Source organism: Ascaphus truei, chromosome 6 (genome assembly GCF_040206685.1).
Source record: "Ascaphus truei isolate aAscTru1 chromosome 6, aAscTru1.hap1, whole genome shotgun sequence".
Lineage (NCBI taxonomy): Eukaryota > Metazoa > Chordata > Amphibia > Anura > Ascaphidae > Ascaphus > Ascaphus truei.
In genome coordinates this window covers 79,508,111-79,526,194 of record NC_134488.1, presented here as the reverse complement: position 1 = coordinate 79,526,194, position 18,084 = coordinate 79,508,111, and the positions used below count along the sequence as shown (strand labels likewise).

Genomic DNA, 18,084 nt, shown 5'->3' with positions numbered 1-18,084 from the left:
AAGATCGTCAGTGTCACAGGCAGGGGTCGGCAACAGGAAGTCAAGAGCAGGGCAGTGGAGCAGGAACTTATACTAGGGAACAGGGACTGAGACCAGGGAGTAGGGAACAAACAGGGACAAGCCAGATTAATAGCAGGGGCCTTTAATAATGTTACCAGAACTACAAGGAACAGGTCAGATCAGGTCATGGCAGAAACAGAAGGAGTCAGTGATCCGCCTCGTGAAGGAGCTCCAGCAGGAGTGTCTCCCGTAATGTCTATGGTGGGCCATGAAAGACCGCAGGACACCGCGTGGCTATCCAGTCACCAATGCAGTACTACTACTACATTACTCTAAAGGGGAAGGGTCCCTATTTGGGGCCTTCTCTACAATATTTCACTGGTGGGGACATAGGACATAGGGGCCTAAGGGGCAAACCTATGCCTAGTCCAGAGAAGCACTGCTCCCTGGACACTACCTTTCCTGTTGCCCTCCTCCTTACGACTGGCAGGTGGTTGTCTTCGTGCCACACTATCTCCTGCCTCTTCTCCTGGTGCTCGAGTCCTATTGGCTGAGACTCTACATGTGGTGTGCCCTCCCTGAGGACTCTGGGACATGTATTTCCTTGCGGTGTATGCGGGGCCATAGACAAGATGGCTGCCGCAACTTCTCTGTGCATGCATGCCTGGACTTCACTGCGCATGCGCGAGCCCTAAGATGGTGGCCCCCGCACGCTGGGTATGCTGCAGAGCTCCGATCGACTCTGCAGCCTCCCTCTCCGCCCTGGAGGGTAGAGGGGGAACCTGGCTACACAATTAAAAAGCAATATTCTATACCAGGGGTGTGCAAAGTTTTTTTGCTGCGACCCCCGTGTCTCGGTCTCTGCGCTCGCGTCCCCCCTCCCCCCCGTCCCGTGTGATCCGGCGTCAAATGACGCAGAGGGTCACGTGACGTCACATGACCCCCACAGCGACATTTGATGTTGCGTTGTCATGGCGACGTGAGCAGAAACCGGCTGAATCCCGGTAAATACAGGATGCATAAGCCTTGCGCGGTCCCCTGGCATTTTATTTAAATGACTCGGGGAAGAGAGCGGGGTCTCTGCAACCGTCTGCCCCCCCCCCCCCCACAAAAACTCCCGCTACCAAGAGGAAGGTGGAAGTGATACTGCTTTTGCCAAAGGTGTGATCTGCCGGTCAGCAGGGCACACCTATTTATAACAATTACAAAATGCCACCCATTCTGCCTCTAAGAGCTCTAACTGTCAAACCACAAGCCCCAAATGTCTCCCACAAGCCAATTAACCCATTAATATCAAACCAAATAAAACTGAAATATAAATAACATATTTCACTTAATTAACATTAAAACAACACTCGTATGGCACGGATCCTCAAAGCCATGCACTCAAATTCAGAGGTTCCCACTTAATAAGGCATTTGGGCATTACAAAAGTGGTTTCTTCCCCCTGTCTGAGCGAGCATCTATAGTCAACTGCCACTAGCTGGTATCTATGACAACAGGGACACATTCCTATGGAGACACCGGCAAACCTGATCAGCCTCCGTAGCCGGTGGGCGGGGCTTAAACGTGATGACGTCAGGCACGAGCAGCATACATAAGATGGAGGATGGGTGTACTCTGACATGTTGCTTGTTCCACTCATCAGGGATCCGCCAAGTACTCTGTGCAGCGGTACTGCTCGGTCTCTGTGTGTGAGGGGCACGCTGCTAGAGGAGAAGGGAAGCACCACTTGTACTTTACATGCGGGAATGGGCCTGAATGCTGGGTTCATCCCCTGAACCGCTGTCCCCCTTCCTTCCTTTGACATTTTCTCCTCCCCTTGCTCCTAACTGCTGCGGTGTAACTGTACATGGGAAAACCATGAATTTTTCCGAAGTGTTCAAGCTTAGTAACCAGCTGTGCAAGTTCTCCCCCAGTGGGAAGTATCTGGTGAGTGTACACATGGTAACATTCTCCCACTGTACCTCTCTAGCAGGTGCTGCACATAGTTTGTATGTCCAGTTCCTATTGCATGCAGTTATTATATACACACACACATACACGGATAATATGCTCTTTTGCATATAGTAAATTGTGTTATTGTACCTCCTTTTCATGGAGTAATTTGCCTTAAAGGTCCTCTATTCCACATTGACCTTACTGTAGCAAGTAAAGTGTACCTGCTTTTATGTGCCAAATGTTAGTGTCTGTGCTAGGAATGAGGTATTCGTGGATGGGTGACACAATTCATTCATGTTGTATGGACCTGCCTGGGGATGTTCGTAGATGTCTGACGAGGAATTGAATGTCAGATCAAATTAATTTCCTGACTTTTATAAAACGGGTCAAAGTGGCTTACAAAAAATAGTGGTAATTAAACAGAATTTCCTGAACATTGTGGAAAAGCCTTTATTATTCATATTTTAGAAAGATACACTGTACACTCTTTGGCAGAAATGCTTTTTATATTTTATTTTTTTAAAAACAATTTAAATAAGATACAATTGAAGTATAAGTTTAAATCTTGCATTAAAGTGTAGTCATTAAATTGCCATTACTCTGGCCCTGTACTGATAAGTGAGATTTGACAGTCCTGCATTGGACAATATGGCAGTGGAGTAGAGATCAGACACCTGCTGATCACTGTGAGGAGACCAAGGGATGGAGACACACACACTGTTCAGTAGTGAAATGGGAGATATGTGGCAGGGATAACGTATTACTGAACAGCTTGAACGCACATGATGGCTCGGCTTGTGTTTAATATCTTCCCTCACTTTCTGTCTCGCGTTAACAATTAGATATCTGCTTCTTTTTGTCAGTTCATTTAGGGTTGTTTTCTGGGTAAGAGCGTGGCTCCTAGTAGACTTTGCAATGAAAAGGGACATGAGTTTTGACAGTGATGGATGTAACTGGAAGACGGTACACAATCAATTGCTTGTGTGATCCATAAGATATCAAATTCAAAGATGCTTTGGGCAGAAGGTAGAATTCTAGTTAGGAGGTGGAACTGCAGCATTTGGCTAACTCCCAGCTTTATTTGGTTCTGTACATGGTATTCTGCAGTAACCCTCCCTTGATGCTTTTTGAACTTGCAAACAGCATCAAAAGGACATTCGGAGGTAAAATCAGCTATGCACGGGTGCACGCAGCTGTCCTGGTTCTTTTGTGGAGCATTACTAAGTTCACTGATTTTTAAAAGTACAGACTAGAATAAAATGTATTTTTAAAAGCTGCAGAAACAAGACAGACGCTGCTAGCTCTCGGTGGCATGCAGATCTTAATAGTGGTTTTACCTGGTACAGGCAATGTAAAAAGATACATTAATATGACAAATTATTTCAATAACTTCCGAACAGGGTTTACTGCATGGTCATATAAACCCTGACTGTTTGCTTCAATCGCTGCAAGCAAAGGACACTTAACGGAGTAGTTCAACCTACTGTTTAAATCAAGCCCCCACAAAAGCATTAAAACAACTCATTGGTTTCATTGGCTTGCTTAGATTCAATTACCTTTTTTAAAGTAACTGTTTTGTTTTTTCCCCGCCCAAGAAGATACAGGTAATGCTTTTTTGTTAGGAATACTCGATTCTGTTACTTGATTGACACCAAACTGTGCAAGCAAAGACTTAATAATTGGGTAATGCTGTGTTGTAAATGTTGCAGTAGATTCACGCAAAGCTGCATTTCAAGCTGCCATCATTACATTCAACCCCCCCTCCCATTCATTATGTGCATCAATACAATCTGCACACTGACAAGTGATTTAGCTAAATTGCAGATCGATCCGTTCTCCTGTAATCTATCGCTTTGCTCGGGGTTATTGCTGCAGAACAGTACCCACGATGCAAAGTTCTGTGGGGAAGATCATGTGACCAGGCAGTTACTACTGTAGATACAATTGGTGCACTGCTAGAGAGGGCAGGGCTCGAGTCGGAGCCTGTCGGGGAAGGGGGTGTGACTTTGTAAATGGTTTCTAGTGAAACAAAAATGCTTGTTAGATTAGAATACATTAAAAATTGTTTAAAAAAAAAAAGTATTCTCATATTACAGAACTGATTAAAAAAAAAAACATGGGATATTGATTGAACTGCAGCTTTAAAGAACCATTTCTTTGAGGAGAAAAAATACATATTAATAAATCCCCCCCCCCCCCCACCCCCTCTGTGTCCTCTTTCCTTGCTGCCTATTTCTAACCAGGACCATAGCCATACTGCTTTCAACCTGCCCTTTCAGAGGCATGTTTCTCAGGAATCAGGGGGGTACCTTAGAGCTGAGATTAACGTGATTGAGCTCGGGAGACCCCTGGTTCCCATCTAATGCAACTTATTTTGAAAATCTCCCTTAGGCAGGCCATCTGTTTTCTACTGCTTTTGATCACAAAAACCAGACAGAACAAAGGAGTTAAATAAACAGAGTTACGGCTGTAGCCAACAGGACCAACACAAACATCATAACTTGTGAAAAAGAGGGTTATATGGACAATCCTAGCTCCCTGGGCACCTAGCTTACACAGGATGCCTTCCACACATCGGTCTGTCTCTGGGTATTCCAGTACCATGGATATACACTTGCTTGCAGGTTCAAATCTCCTTCTAGTCTCTGAAACCAAGAGGATTGAGTCGGCACTCAATCGGCAAAGAGATTTTCCAGCGAGGGCTAACCTGAGACAGACCAATCAGGGCTATGGGAGGTGAGAGTGCTTAAGGACAGCCCTCGAAGGCAGGCTTAGAGTGGGAAATTCAAACTGACCAATTGGAATCAAGCCAGTGGGGCTAGGACCCAGGCCTCGGTTCCCATTTTCAGCCTGATGGTTTGCTTTTGAAGTACATGTTCTGTCTGACCTGAGTCCATGCCCTTCCTTACTTCACCTGCCCCAAATTGGATTACAGGCACAGGCTTCATTGTGTGCTGATTAAGTGAATTACCAGCCCACCACAAAATGGAGCCTTACAAAGTACACAACGTCAAAATATACAAGCAGAATCAATAAGTGGAATAAACTGCCGGCAGGGGGGGAAACACAAATACGTTCTTATAGCCAAAATGGCTGACTGATGGCAACATGAGCCTTCTTGAGGGGTAAACGGCGGACTTAACCTTTTTGGAGTCTTCGGTACCTGTGCACCAAGCCCTGCGGTTATGCAGGCCTCGCGCTCTCCCCCACGGTAATGAAACTGTTTGCTGGGGGGAGAATGATGGGCCTCTGTAACTCTTACCATCTCCTGGCATCTCCTCCTGCATGGTCCCGTCGTCATGACTCTGTGATGTCCAATGGTGTTGCCATGACAATGGGACGTCATGACCCCATGCGGTCACGTTGTCTCATGGCAATGTGACACCCTGTGGGGCCACGGCGTTACCATGACAACGGGACACCATTTGCCGTCGTTGAACCATGATGACAAAACTATTTTGGCAGCATCTCCTCCTGCAAAGGTAAGAACCAAGGCCTGCAAACATTGTAGCCGGCCCTGCTTGCTTGGCTGCTGCTACTGTCACATACAGCCTTCTTTATTCAATATGGATGTCACAGTTCAGTGGTATGCTGTTTCTATTGGCTAAATCCTTTTCTGTACACAACGGTTACAACCTGAAATGGTTGATTTTCTATTTCTTTTAAACACAGGCATCTTGTGTGCAGTACCGGCTTGTGGTCCGGGATGTTAGCACATTACAGATTCTTCAGCTCTACACCTGTCTGGATCAGATTCAATATATTGAGTGGTCTACAGACTCTATGTTCATCCTTTGTGCCATGTATAAGAGAGGACTTGTGCAGGTAAGTAAGAAGGCTGTGACAAATGTTGAATGTAGGGCTCTAAAGCTTCCATGTACAGAAGCAGAGGTTTCTTTTTGATTGAGTATTAATATATTTATTATTATTATTTAGGAATTAAGAACTATATAGTCTCCTTTCTTAGGGTACACACCATCTTGGTCTAAAGACTCGTTAGACAGGATAAAAAAAATTCTGCAACTGATCATGCCAATAAGATGTTAAATCTGGCAGATCAATGCCTTTTTTAACTTTTTCTGTGCAGAAGGGCCGAAGTGTCACAGCAACATCTGTAAGTCACGATCATGTGACCACTGTTCAGAAATCACATGATTGTAGCGTCACCACTGATGCAAACAGAAGAGGGGGGGTCCTCTTCGGTTTAGATTACGTTCAAATGCAATCTCCCCTAGAAAACATGCAAAAAACCCAGGATGTAACTTTGTACGTCCATAAGGGCCCCAAACGGGCTGGCATTCAGCGTACATTATAAAGGCACAGAATGGGCAGTTTGGCCGAGACCAAAATGCCTGGTAATGACCGCTCCCACCCACCAGCTTTAAATCTCTCGTGTGTGACACTTTTTTTTTAAAGAGGGTGCGTCGTAGCGGCTGTCTACCTGCTCTCTGACAAGCCAGGCAGTGTAGTGGTCCCGTGCAAGACATTTAAACGTGCATTTATCAGACCTGGCTTGTCCCGGTGGCATTTTGGTCTTGGCCAAATATCTTTAGTACGTAAGGGCACCCAAAAGGTTAAAGCAACAATCTGCCTCCCTCCCCAATAGTAAAAACGTATGTATGTATAATAATTTTTACCTCATTTGAACCAAGGGTCTTCTGAGGCTGAACCACAGCACTCAAAGTTCAGAAGATTCCTCCGGTTGCAAAGCTTTAAATTTCTTCAATTTTTGCCGGTACTTTGCAGCTTCCAATCTAATCTCCCTATGATGCCACTGCTTTCTATTGACCGCCGAGAGACCATGTTGTTGTTTTTTAAATAACCGACTCAAAAAATTAGATGCACGAATTGCTGCTTTTGACACTTTTTTTTTTTTAAATCTTTTAACATAGTCTGTGTAAATTCGGTTATCTGGAACTTGGCAATCCCAGCTGTCCCCAGTACGTATTTTATTTTCCAAGGTTCGAGAGATACTTGATGGTAACGTTACTGGTGTCTGCTGCTCCAGGGGAAGCCAAATAGCCTCCAAATCCTGCTGGTCCTGCAAGCTAATATGAAGCAGTAATGTTACCCGTTGCTGCTTCCTGTTGGGCGGCCATGTAAATCCTTGGGACAACCAGGAAGTAATACCAGTAACTTCACTGGTAAGTATCTTCGGAACCAGGGGGTCCCCGTAATTCAAAATAACACCAGGAAACCCTCCGCTTCCCATTTCAGTACGGAAGTCAGTTGCATAGTTTTTGCTTTATTTAGTTTAAGCTAAACTTGAATGAGGTTTTAATGCTAATTGCTATGATGTATTGATTTGGCGGTAAAATACATGCAATTTGGAACCAGTCTTTGCTTAAATATATCGAAACCCAGATTAATTAAGCTCCGTTAGCCTATTTAACATGACGTTCACCTAAATGAGCTCCCGTTAATCAGAACACTATTCACTAAAGCAAATAACGTGACGTTAACATAAATGTATTCCCATATGAAGCATTGCATTACTGTATTTGTAACAGACATCATTTTTACATGATAAGCTAGTCTGCATATTACAGCCTAAATTCTATTCATCCCATATTCACTAAGCTCCTTTAAGGTTTATGCCGGCAAAGCTATGTTAAGTCATATTGAACTTTGATCCCACCCAGACACTGAAATAGGGTTTTTGCTGGAGTGGAGACCAATTTTGAAGCAGGCTCATTGACTTGTATACCTACAAATATATTAACCTATTGTATACCCTACATGGGGAGATACCTTTTTTTACATACCTTCCTCTACCCTTCTTTTTCTCTCTTACCAACTCTCCCCCTTTCTTGTAGGCAAAAGCCCTATTTCAGCATCTGGTTGGCAGTAACCAAGATTTGAATAACGTTGCTTTATTTGAAGATAACGCAGCATTGTTCTAAAAAAAATAACAACGTGACATTAACCCTATGCTAAGGAGCTCAATTACAGCAGTTGTTTTTGCATATAATTACCACAGTGAATAATAAGGGACTAGAAAATTATATTAATTAGCGGTATTACATCAGCTTGATTCATAGACCTCTAGTGATGACATCTTCTTAACAAGTCTCTGTTCAAATCCTGCACTGAAATGTACCAATGTTGATAGAAAGGGTTTGGTAACTTTTCATTTTATTAATAGCTGTAATTATTGTGTTACATAATTTCACATATTTGTATAGTATAAATATACAGTGAAGAAATTGAAACTTCAGATACTGTACAAAGACGTAAAACATAATATTTGTATTAAAGGCATAACATTTAGATGTCACGTGTATAAAAATATTTCTAACCAAACTGCAAGTGGATAATTACTTTTGCTTTAAAAAAAAAAAAATCTGTTTAGGTTCATTTCTCATATGAAATACTTTTTCTTTCCCCTCAACAGTTTATATTTAGGAAAGTTTTTATTTTTTATTTTTTCCTTGGGTATAGAAAAAGGAAGGGGAACAAATGAAAAAGGGCTAGACAAAATACATTGTCCCACCTGTGAATTTGATGTACTTTTAAAATGTTAATTTAAGATTAATTACAATGACTGGACATTTTGTATGCAACCTGGCACTGCAGACACCTAAAAGAGGATACTAATATTCAAGGCAGAATTCAAATTATTGAAGCATTAATATACCACACATCTGTAAGAAATGTGTTCAGTGTTGTTGCGCAAGGCCACCCTGCTCTTATCATTGGGGACCTCCTCCCCATTCACAAGACTCGCATTCGGTAGATCTGACTCGACGGTCACTGCACATTTTGCAAAGGAATGGGTGGTGACCATGAACAGGCCGTGAATGAAAAAGGGTACATAGCGTGTCCTAGCAATATTCCACCTTATTGGCCTGCCAAACTGACACCAGCAACCATTTTTATTTCCAGAAAGTTAGACGTCCGTATCTCCTTGAGCAGAGGGACTCATGGTGGTAACATTAAAGCGGCAATTCTGGACGTAAAAGAAGAGCAGAAAATGCTCAGAGGGCAAAACATGAGTGTTTAAACATTAAACAAGAAAAAGTTATGGTGCACTAGGGAGAGCTCCATTTTAATGTGTTAATATTTCAACTGCAGAAGAAAAACGGCAATCATTGTGGGCTGCTTTTTTAAAAGTAGTTGTGCAAATTAAGTAAAACTCAAATAAGTGTGGGGTGAGGGGATTCTGCTTTGAAATGTACACTGTAGAACAATACTTTTCCAATGCATTTTTTTTTTGACCGAACACAGGAGATAAAATCAAACCACTCAAGTTATTACTTTATATGGAAATGGTATTAAATTGTTACTATTTCCAAAATCATAATATACAAGCAGATATCTTTAAAAAAAAATAATAATAATGATAAATGGAGTGATTGTTTACACTCCTAGAATGAGGCCTGATGGGATATAATATTAATGACCGTTTCATGCAAACTGTGCCTTACTTTTGTAGTGGGATCCAGCGCCAGTCCTTCATTGTTCAAGGTGTTTGGAAGATCCCTTGTATGTGCGCTGTCCCTTAGCTAACTGCCAGTGTCTGTGTTTTCTTCCTTGCCCCCACCCAGGTCTGGTCTCTGGAGCAGCCTGACTGGCACTGCAAGATTGATGAAGGGTCAGCAGGACTGGTGTCTTCATGCTGGAGCCCAGATGGTCGTCACATTCTCAACACAACAGAGTTTCATGTAAGCGTGGGATGATGCCTCCTCCACTTCGTATCAAATGTTAACGTCTGCACTCCCGTTCTGAAAATAAACCCCAGTGGACTCAAAGCTATCAGGTTCCCAAGGCGGATATACAGTAGCCTACAGTACTTAACTTTGTTTCCCCCCTGCCCCCCTGTATTTATTTTCATGTGTAGCATATTATCAGGCACAATTTTACGTAGGCACTGGCCTTAATTCATGACAGTAAAAAAATAATATATATATATATATATCGATGTTTTGGTTCCATCAAAAAGGTTCTTGGTGGACCTGAAACATATAATATTTTTTTTGCTGCATAACTTAAAAAAACAAACTCTACTTTTTATTTACAGGCAGTCCTCGGTTATCCGACACCATGCGTTTCTCAAAATGGCGTTGGATAGAGAAACGTTGTAAAGCGAAACACGTTTTCCCATAGGAACACTGTTTAGATGAAAAGTTCCGTTCCTGAAGGAATTTTTAATGCTAAAATACACAAAATATTTTACGCAGACAATAAGATATGCAGCACACACATAAATTATATAGTGCATATACTATATATATATATATATATATATATATATATATATATATATATATATATATATATATATATATATATATATATATATATATATATATATATAAAAAAATATTATATACATATACATACACACACCTTTGCAAAGCGTTGGATAAGCCGTTTTGGCGTTGTAAAAATGAACATAGGTATGCATTGCATAGCGTTGGATAAGACATTCGTTGTAAAACGAGGACTGCCTGTATTTATTTTTACATGGTACACCTAAGGCACAATATTTGTCAGTGGAGTGCCATTGCTTTTTCTCTTATGATTTTATATAGAGTTGGTTTGTTTAAAATTGCATTTCCACTTACTAGTAACTCTGAGAATTTTTACTCTTCAAAATCCAATTATCTTTTTGTGCAATATTTTATTAAATGTAATATTTAAAATGTTTATGTAATATTGGAATTCTATAAATATATAAAAGAGGGAGCATTATTTTAAGTAGGGTGTTTGCGCTGCGGATCTAAAGGGTCACGATACATTTTTAGGGGGTTCTGCAGGTTTGAGAAGGTTAAACTACTGATAGCAGGAAACTGTCATTATGGTGTTTTGGAATTGTAGGCTATTACACCTAAATAGAGTTAATAATAATAAAAATGTATAACCATATAAAGGGACCATCAGTGCACAGAAACTTGTTGTGACACACTGCACCAAAGTTGCCTAAAATGTACCAAACTTGTTGCTCTAATTTTCTGTCAGGTGCAGATCTTTAACCAAGAAAGTAAATGTCATCACAAACAAGGCAGATTTTGCGGCACAGGTTGAAAGGAGAAAGTGGCACACGAAGGCTTAGAATTTGATACATCTCCTTATCTGTCATATACCATCTCCCATATTCTCTTATTGATACTTCCCCACTCCTAAAAAAATACATTGATGCAAAATTCCCCACTTTCCCTTGAAAATGACCTTTGGGCATAGGCCTCACTGGGACCAGCATCCGTGGTTTTTTTTTTTTTTTTTTACAATAGTTAGAATTTCTTATTTAAGGAATCCATGAAGACTCTGAAAGCTCAGTGCAGCTGGTGTATATACATTTATTTTGCATGCTGATTTGTAATCTAATTGTTTTATAAAATAAGTATAAGAAGGAGATTTATTTCCCCCCCCCCCTGATTTTAATGGATGAAGTAAAATTATTTCTGGATAGTCCTAATTGCCCAGTATCTCGATGCATTGCAGGGCACACAAGTGTTTGTCTCTCCATCTTAAAGAACCTGAATCTGTAACATTTTTTTGCAGTTGAGATGCACAATTCATTTCTGTGACCAATATTTGATTTTGTTTGCTGTGTAATAAGTAGTTGCAATGCTGGTTAGTCACAGGTTTCCATTAAAGATTACAGGACCAATGAACTCTTGTTTTAGTGACCTCTACTTTTTACATCTTGGTTCCCGTCATCATTTCAATCTGTCACAAATTAGACGTGAAGCTGCCTGCCGCTGTGAGTCAGAAAACCCTCAAGTCAATCATAGAACAAACACTAAAATAGGTTAACGTCTTTTTTGCTGAAATGTCTGACATTTAGACACTGGAAAATTCCTTTAAATATTTCTAATTTAGTACTTCCTTTCCCCCCCCCCCCTTTTTATTGAGGTTATAAAAGGTCTGTTTGTTATGTACAACATTTTTTTTTTTTTTGAGATGTAGATTCCAAACAGCTTAGAAAAATAGTGGGGTGTGTGTGTGTGTGTGTGTGTGTGTGTTTTTTTTTTTTCTTGGTATATGCTGCATTTGATTACCTGTATTGGAAATTAATTACCTAAACTGCCAATTTGATATGTTCTCCCATGATGGATCTGCAAAATCCTGCTTCCTAAATTCATTAAATAGCTGCCTTTCAGTTTCACATCAATCCTTCAGTCTGTGTAACTCAGCAGCTACAATGTATTCTTATATTACCAAGGTAACATTATCTATTTTGACAGATTACAGCTCAAACTGCTGGGAATATTGGCAACAAATTATCACAAACAGGAAAGTGTTACAACGATCTTACACTGCTGGAGAGGTGACTAAAGCCTGTTATAGAAATCCTAAGAGGCTCAGTATATTAAAACGGAATTGAATTGTATTTTAAAATTAAAATAAAGGTAGTGAGTATTATCTAATACTACAGAGCTGATTTTTATTTATTACAAAAAAAAATCTTGGATATTGCTTGGATTGCTCCTTTTTAAGTATATGCCTACAACGTGTGGAGCATACATATTATAATTTTGTATTTTTTTTTGCAAACTACTAAAGCTGCTGTGCATACTGGAAACTGAACTAAAGGTAACCATAGCATTAATTGTAATCTATCAAAAAATGATCACCAGGAGTCATGAACTCTGCATGTCACACCCAATCACTCGTATTGACTGAATTAATTTGTTGTATGAAGCAATTTAGCGAACTTTTTATTTAAAATAAAATGAACCATTGAAACACATAGCTGTGTATTTTGGTGCACGAACTTACAAGCTAATAAAAAACAAACACTTAAAACATTCAGTGTATAAAATCAAATGTGTTGATCCTTTCTGTATAATTGTGCTGCATGACTGGAATACATATCAGTAGAGGATAGATGGTCATATAAGGTCACTTCAGACAGTACAATTAGTTTAACATAACACTTGACAATTGTCCGACATTAGGAAGCATGTGGTAAATGTCTCGTGTTGCAACTGATTTTGGGGTTGTCCAGACAACAGCAGCATCTCCCACTGCATGGTCCTATCATAATGACTCTGCAATGTCAAATGGTGTCGCCATGACAATATGATGGTGCTTGGCGCTGTCATGGCAACACAATGCAACATCATTTGACGTCCCGGAGCCATGATGACAGGAACATACAGTGGAAGCTGCTGGAGAAGGGAAGACCCAAGGCCCTGCACATGTCACTGCACCAAACCCCGCAAACATCCCAGCCAATACTGATGATATCGGCACGAGTAGTCTCCAATGCAATGCACTCCAGGGTGTCTGCTTTTTCCCCTGGTTTTTTTTCCTTTCACCACTTTTTTTTTTTTAGCATTTTCTTTGTAAAGAATTTCCCAGTTGTTCGCGTTATGTACAAGTGTCAGACATAAGTCCTGTAGTCTCAGTTACCTGTCCGTGGGCTGCACTCAGTAGATTTCTCCCAGCACGTGCTTGTGTAGGCGGCGTGTATTTCTGACTAGCCGTCAGAACTCAACATGACCCCACAAGATTTCATTAAGGTTTTGCCAAGATGGCATCTGTGTCAGGATAGACTTACTTTCCAGCTGTAAACAGGTTGCAAAATTAACTTGTTTCAGACAGCTGCTTAGCTTATGTCAGTGTCTGCGTTGTGTTTACTCTCAAGTACAGTAAATCCAGAGTCCATTGGGAGTGATTTGTTGAGAATTAATAGGACGGCTTCATTCAGAATTCAAGAAGTATGTCTCGTAGGTATAAGTATAAAATATGCGATAATTATATATGCCTCAATTGCATATTTACATCATGCTTTTTGCAACCAGCAAATAGTTTGAACACTGAACTGAGCATTGTAATTATAAGATGGTAACAAATGCAAAAGTTTTAGAGTGTATCACTAAGTCGCTCATAACTGACCATATGGGTAAATTACCTATACTATCAAATGATTCTGTTGGTTGGACATAGTGCAATGTTCTGTTGAATTCACAGGGGCCTACTTACTAGTGTCTGTCTCATTCTCATGTATATAATAACAAAAAACCTCCACTGTTGGCATATATGCAATAAAGAATATCACTTGTGAGCACAATCTCACACGTCTGCAACCCTGCCTATCACCATTATCACCTAGCATACTGTGTTTCCACTGCAGCAATGGATTCTGGGAAATAACATACAAATGGGCACACAATGTGTCACCTTTTGCCTGAAATTCCAATTTTGCATGGAACATAAGCATATGCTCTGCTGTTTACACCGCTTTTAAGCACAGCATGGGATTAGATGTCAAACCACTCACAGTCCACTGTTTCGACCTTGTGGGCCTCATCAGTGTGAGGTTGGTTGAACTGACTGGCTTTGCAATTTTCGGGCTGGGTAGGTTTACCATACACATTATTTAAGTAATGGTGGGTGAAAAAAGCAACAAAAAACCTCCACTGTTCGCATATAGCCAATAAAGTATATCACTTGAGATATATATATATATATATATATATATATATATATATATATATATATATATATATATATATATATATATATATATATATATATATATATATAGATATATTATTTTTATATATATATATATATATATATTACACACCAGCGCTAGTCACAAAAAAATAAGCAATCATAAGATAAATAAGTGCATTAAATAAACATAAATTGAAATACATATTATAGTTACAAGTCCAATCTCTAGGCGATGCAGAAAATGTAGGTAGTCCTAAGTACAGATGATATAATAATGCCACAAATGCAGGTATGAGGGCTGCTGTATCTGGGAAGAATCGCACCCTTAGAAAATCTGTGTAAAAAGAAAAAGAAAAACCGCGCACAGCCCTAGTGCATTACCAAAAACAATATGATTTATTATAAAAAGTAGAGGGGCAGACAATGCCCACTTACAAGAAGACTAGCAATGGTTCTCCAACCAGGGATTCTCCAAACACGCTGCTTGTGAGCTGGAGAGGAACGGATCGACTTGCACCATCATTGCTGTGTACATCGGGCATTGTGGCCGTCGGCGCTGGTGTTGGAGGACCCTTGTTGCCAGCAGCGGCGTGCATCCAGGCAGGTGGTGCCTTAGGTTGTGATCCGGAAGATCCCTCAGCTGGCGGAGGGCATTTAAAGCGGTACCGCCATACAAATACAAAGGTACCTTTATGTGATCTCTATTTTTAGTCTTCTTGTAAGTGGGCATTGTCTGCCCCTCTACTTTTTATAATCATATTGTTTTTGGTAATGCACTAGGGCTGTGCGCTGTTTTTCTTGCTTTTTTACTATATGCAGACATGTCTAAGACCTGCAAATGAGCACACTAATATTTCCATTTGCTATATGCTTTACTGTGGTGGGTTTTTACCACTTTTTTTTACCCACCATAACTTAACTAATGTGTGGTGGAACCTACCCAAAGCTTCATATTGCAAAGCCAGTATAAACAACCTCACACTGATGAGACCCATTAAGGTCGAAACAGCTTTCTGTGGGTAGGTTTACTGGCTATGCATCTTAACCCAGGCTGTGCTGAAAAGCTGTGCAATGCAGCAAGCATACGCTTATAGGGGACCATGTCACATGGCTTTGAAGCAAAAGGTGGCACTGTGCTCATTTGCATGTCATTTCCCAGAATCCCTTGCTGCAGTGGAAGCACTGTATGGTGTGTGAAAGGCAGGGTTGCAGACCTAAGACATGCAAATGAGCACACAGTAATATTTCCATTTTATATATACATATACACTACACACACACAGCACTGACAGTGTATACAATGCTGTACATATAATTTTGCATGCACAATCTATACCCAGAAAAGCTTAGCCTAGTTTGGTGTTTGTGACACAGGTAAAGAGCCAGTCACAAGGAGAGCTGACACAAAGCTGCAACATGATTAAGAAATGAGGGAAGGGGTATGTACAGTCATTAGTGATGCAATAGGAATTGTAGTATTCAGTGAATACATCTTAGGCATACAATGTATACATATTAATCATGGTAAGGTTCAAGAACAATGTTTGTAATTTAACAAACATACCGGTCTTTCCAGGTCTTGGTCACAAATGAGTGAGATCTATACATTTTCCATAAAGTTGTTTTTTTATAATATACATTTTATATGTCCTGTATAATTTGTACAATGATACTATATGGGGTGATGATACCCCTACTAGTTAAATTACTTTAATGTGCTAGTGGAAGTGATCCGTGTTTTGAACATGTGTGTTGGGAAAGTATAGTTCACATTTGTGACATTTCTTAAAGCAGCAATACTACTTCCCCGTGTGTGTGTGTGTGTGTGTGTGTCATGTGTGACAATGTATAATTCTACATTCTTACCTAAGCTGGCAATCGTTCGGGTCTCCTGTTATAAGTCTGTAAAAAGCCTGATTGTGTGCATTAGGCTGCGGTCCCAGTAATATCTGTGACACGCGCGCCCTCATTGGGCGAACCGCTCACGTGACCGCCCTGTCGTGCGAGAAATCGGTTTTAACTGATCTCGTGCATCCTGCGCCCCCTCCTGCCTGCACTCGCCGCATGTACACGAACACTGCCTTAAGGCGGTCTGTTCGCTCAGCGGTTTGAGGTACCACGGACGCAGCCTAACATCAATCAATCCTTCAGTCAGTGTAACTATGCAGCTAGAATGTATCCTTATATTACAATGGAAACATCTTTTGTTACAGTTTGCAGCTCAAACTGCTGGGAATATTGGCAACAAATGATGACAAACAGAAAAGTGCTACAAAGATCTTGCATTGCTGTGGAGGTGGCTAAAGCCTGCTATAGAAATCAAAGAATGCTTTAGAACTCATTAAAAATGGAATTGAGAGTTACATTTTTTTTTAAAAATTCACTTATCTAATACTACGGAACTGATATGTTATTGAGGGGGGTGAGAGTTCACATGTTTTGCTGCTTTTAAGTTATTGATTTTTCAATTACTCATCTAGACTTTGCCTACAATTTGGTAACTGCACAATGAAAGAAACATATCTAAACATTAAAGCATCATTGCACACTGTTCAAGATTGTTTAAAAAGGAAAACAAAAAGCTTACCAGAACTAGGGGGTCCCCTTAAGCTGCCCTGTGGTCACCTGACATCTGGGCACAAAATGGCGGGGGCATGGCTTACTTGGGATGTTGGGGAAACAAGGATAAGCTCTGGGGGACCCCCTCTTTCAGGTAAGATGAGAAAATATCTAATATATGTCAGGGAATTGCTGCGTTAATATGTAAAAATAATAAAGTTAATGTTTTTTTTGTTTTTTTATTTATTTATTTTAAAATATATAAACAAACTGAACAGTTTAATACAAATGTTTTTGAATTGCCTCAGATAACCCAGTCCATTTTTAGATTTAGAACTTGATGGTGATGACAATGTCTCATTGCCATTGCTATAAAGGTGCACCTGTCTGGCTGCAAGATACTTGCTAGGCCAGTCTGTCTAAGCTGATTTTCTTGGTACAGCATTTGATCCAGGCTGCGTTAGGTTTGAGTTATAAATCTGTCAAATTACTAATTGTACACACACAACTCTACTTATACATTGATTTATATGCTTGTGATTTGGACTAGTCAAGATTTAAAATTCCTAGGAATGTATTTTCTGCTTCTAGACATTAGCATGTTGCTGTTACTTGGATAAACAAAATAATTAGCCAAACACATTTCAATTAAAGGCATTAAAAATAAAAAAAAATTGGCTTCAGTCAGCCTCTTCCTCACATTTAGTTTTTTTTTTTTTTTCTCCATAGGTAGGTTCTTTCCTCACAGGATATATTTTTCTTGTACATCTTGGTACAGGGCAACTCAAGACTTCCTTTTTACAGGCAGAGATGATTTGACCCAAGTACCACGTTATGCATGTTTGGCCAGTAGGAGAGAAGCAAGTGTAGACTTGCTTGTGGTCCTAGCCATTGTGCTATATTTCTGCCCCCTACATTTGTAATATTTAGCGGCAAGCTGTGCCCTCCTGCTTACCTAAAGAGTGAGTATCTTTCTGCTGTCGTTTGTTGCTGCGTCGGTATAGTGTGAGTTCTATAGGAATTGAAACTGGTTGTGCTGGTGCTGCCTAGTATTTCAAAAGCCTTGTATGATCTATCAATATTCTCTGTGGAGGGTCTCCATGCTACTAAAGTTGGAGCAGAATAAGCATGAATCCTCTATGATGTATGTATGCTCAAGGAGCAGGTAAATGC

The 18,084-nt window shown here is 40.3% G+C and overlaps 2 protein-coding genes across 3 annotated transcripts in view; one reads left to right on the top strand and one right to left on the bottom strand.

Moving 5' to 3' along the window:
- Positions 1–9,555, bottom strand: part of TP73 (tumor protein p73) — a 177,207-nt gene extending 167,652 nt beyond the window's left edge. Inside the window, exon 1 of the mRNA XM_075604905.1 lies at positions 9,369–9,555. Within this exon, the coding sequence (XP_075461020.1) occupies positions 9,369–9,400 (32 nt within the window). The 5' untranslated portion in view covers positions 9,401–9,555. The remainder of the gene's footprint in view (positions 1–9,368) is intronic.
- WRAP73 (WD repeat containing, antisense to TP73) overlaps positions 1,561–18,084 on the top strand; it is a 39,021-nt gene continuing 22,497 nt past the window's right edge. The window contains exons 1-3 of one of the 2 annotated variants that reach the window (XM_075604910.1): positions 1,561–1,932; positions 5,614–5,766; positions 9,489–9,605. In XM_075604910.1, the coding sequence (XP_075461025.1) occupies positions 5,648–5,766; positions 9,489–9,605 (236 nt within the window). In that variant the 5' untranslated portion in view covers positions 1,561–1,932; positions 5,614–5,647. The remainder of the gene's footprint in view (positions 1,933–5,613; positions 5,767–9,488; positions 9,606–18,084) is intronic. The other variant, XM_075604909.1, reaches the window with a different exon arrangement.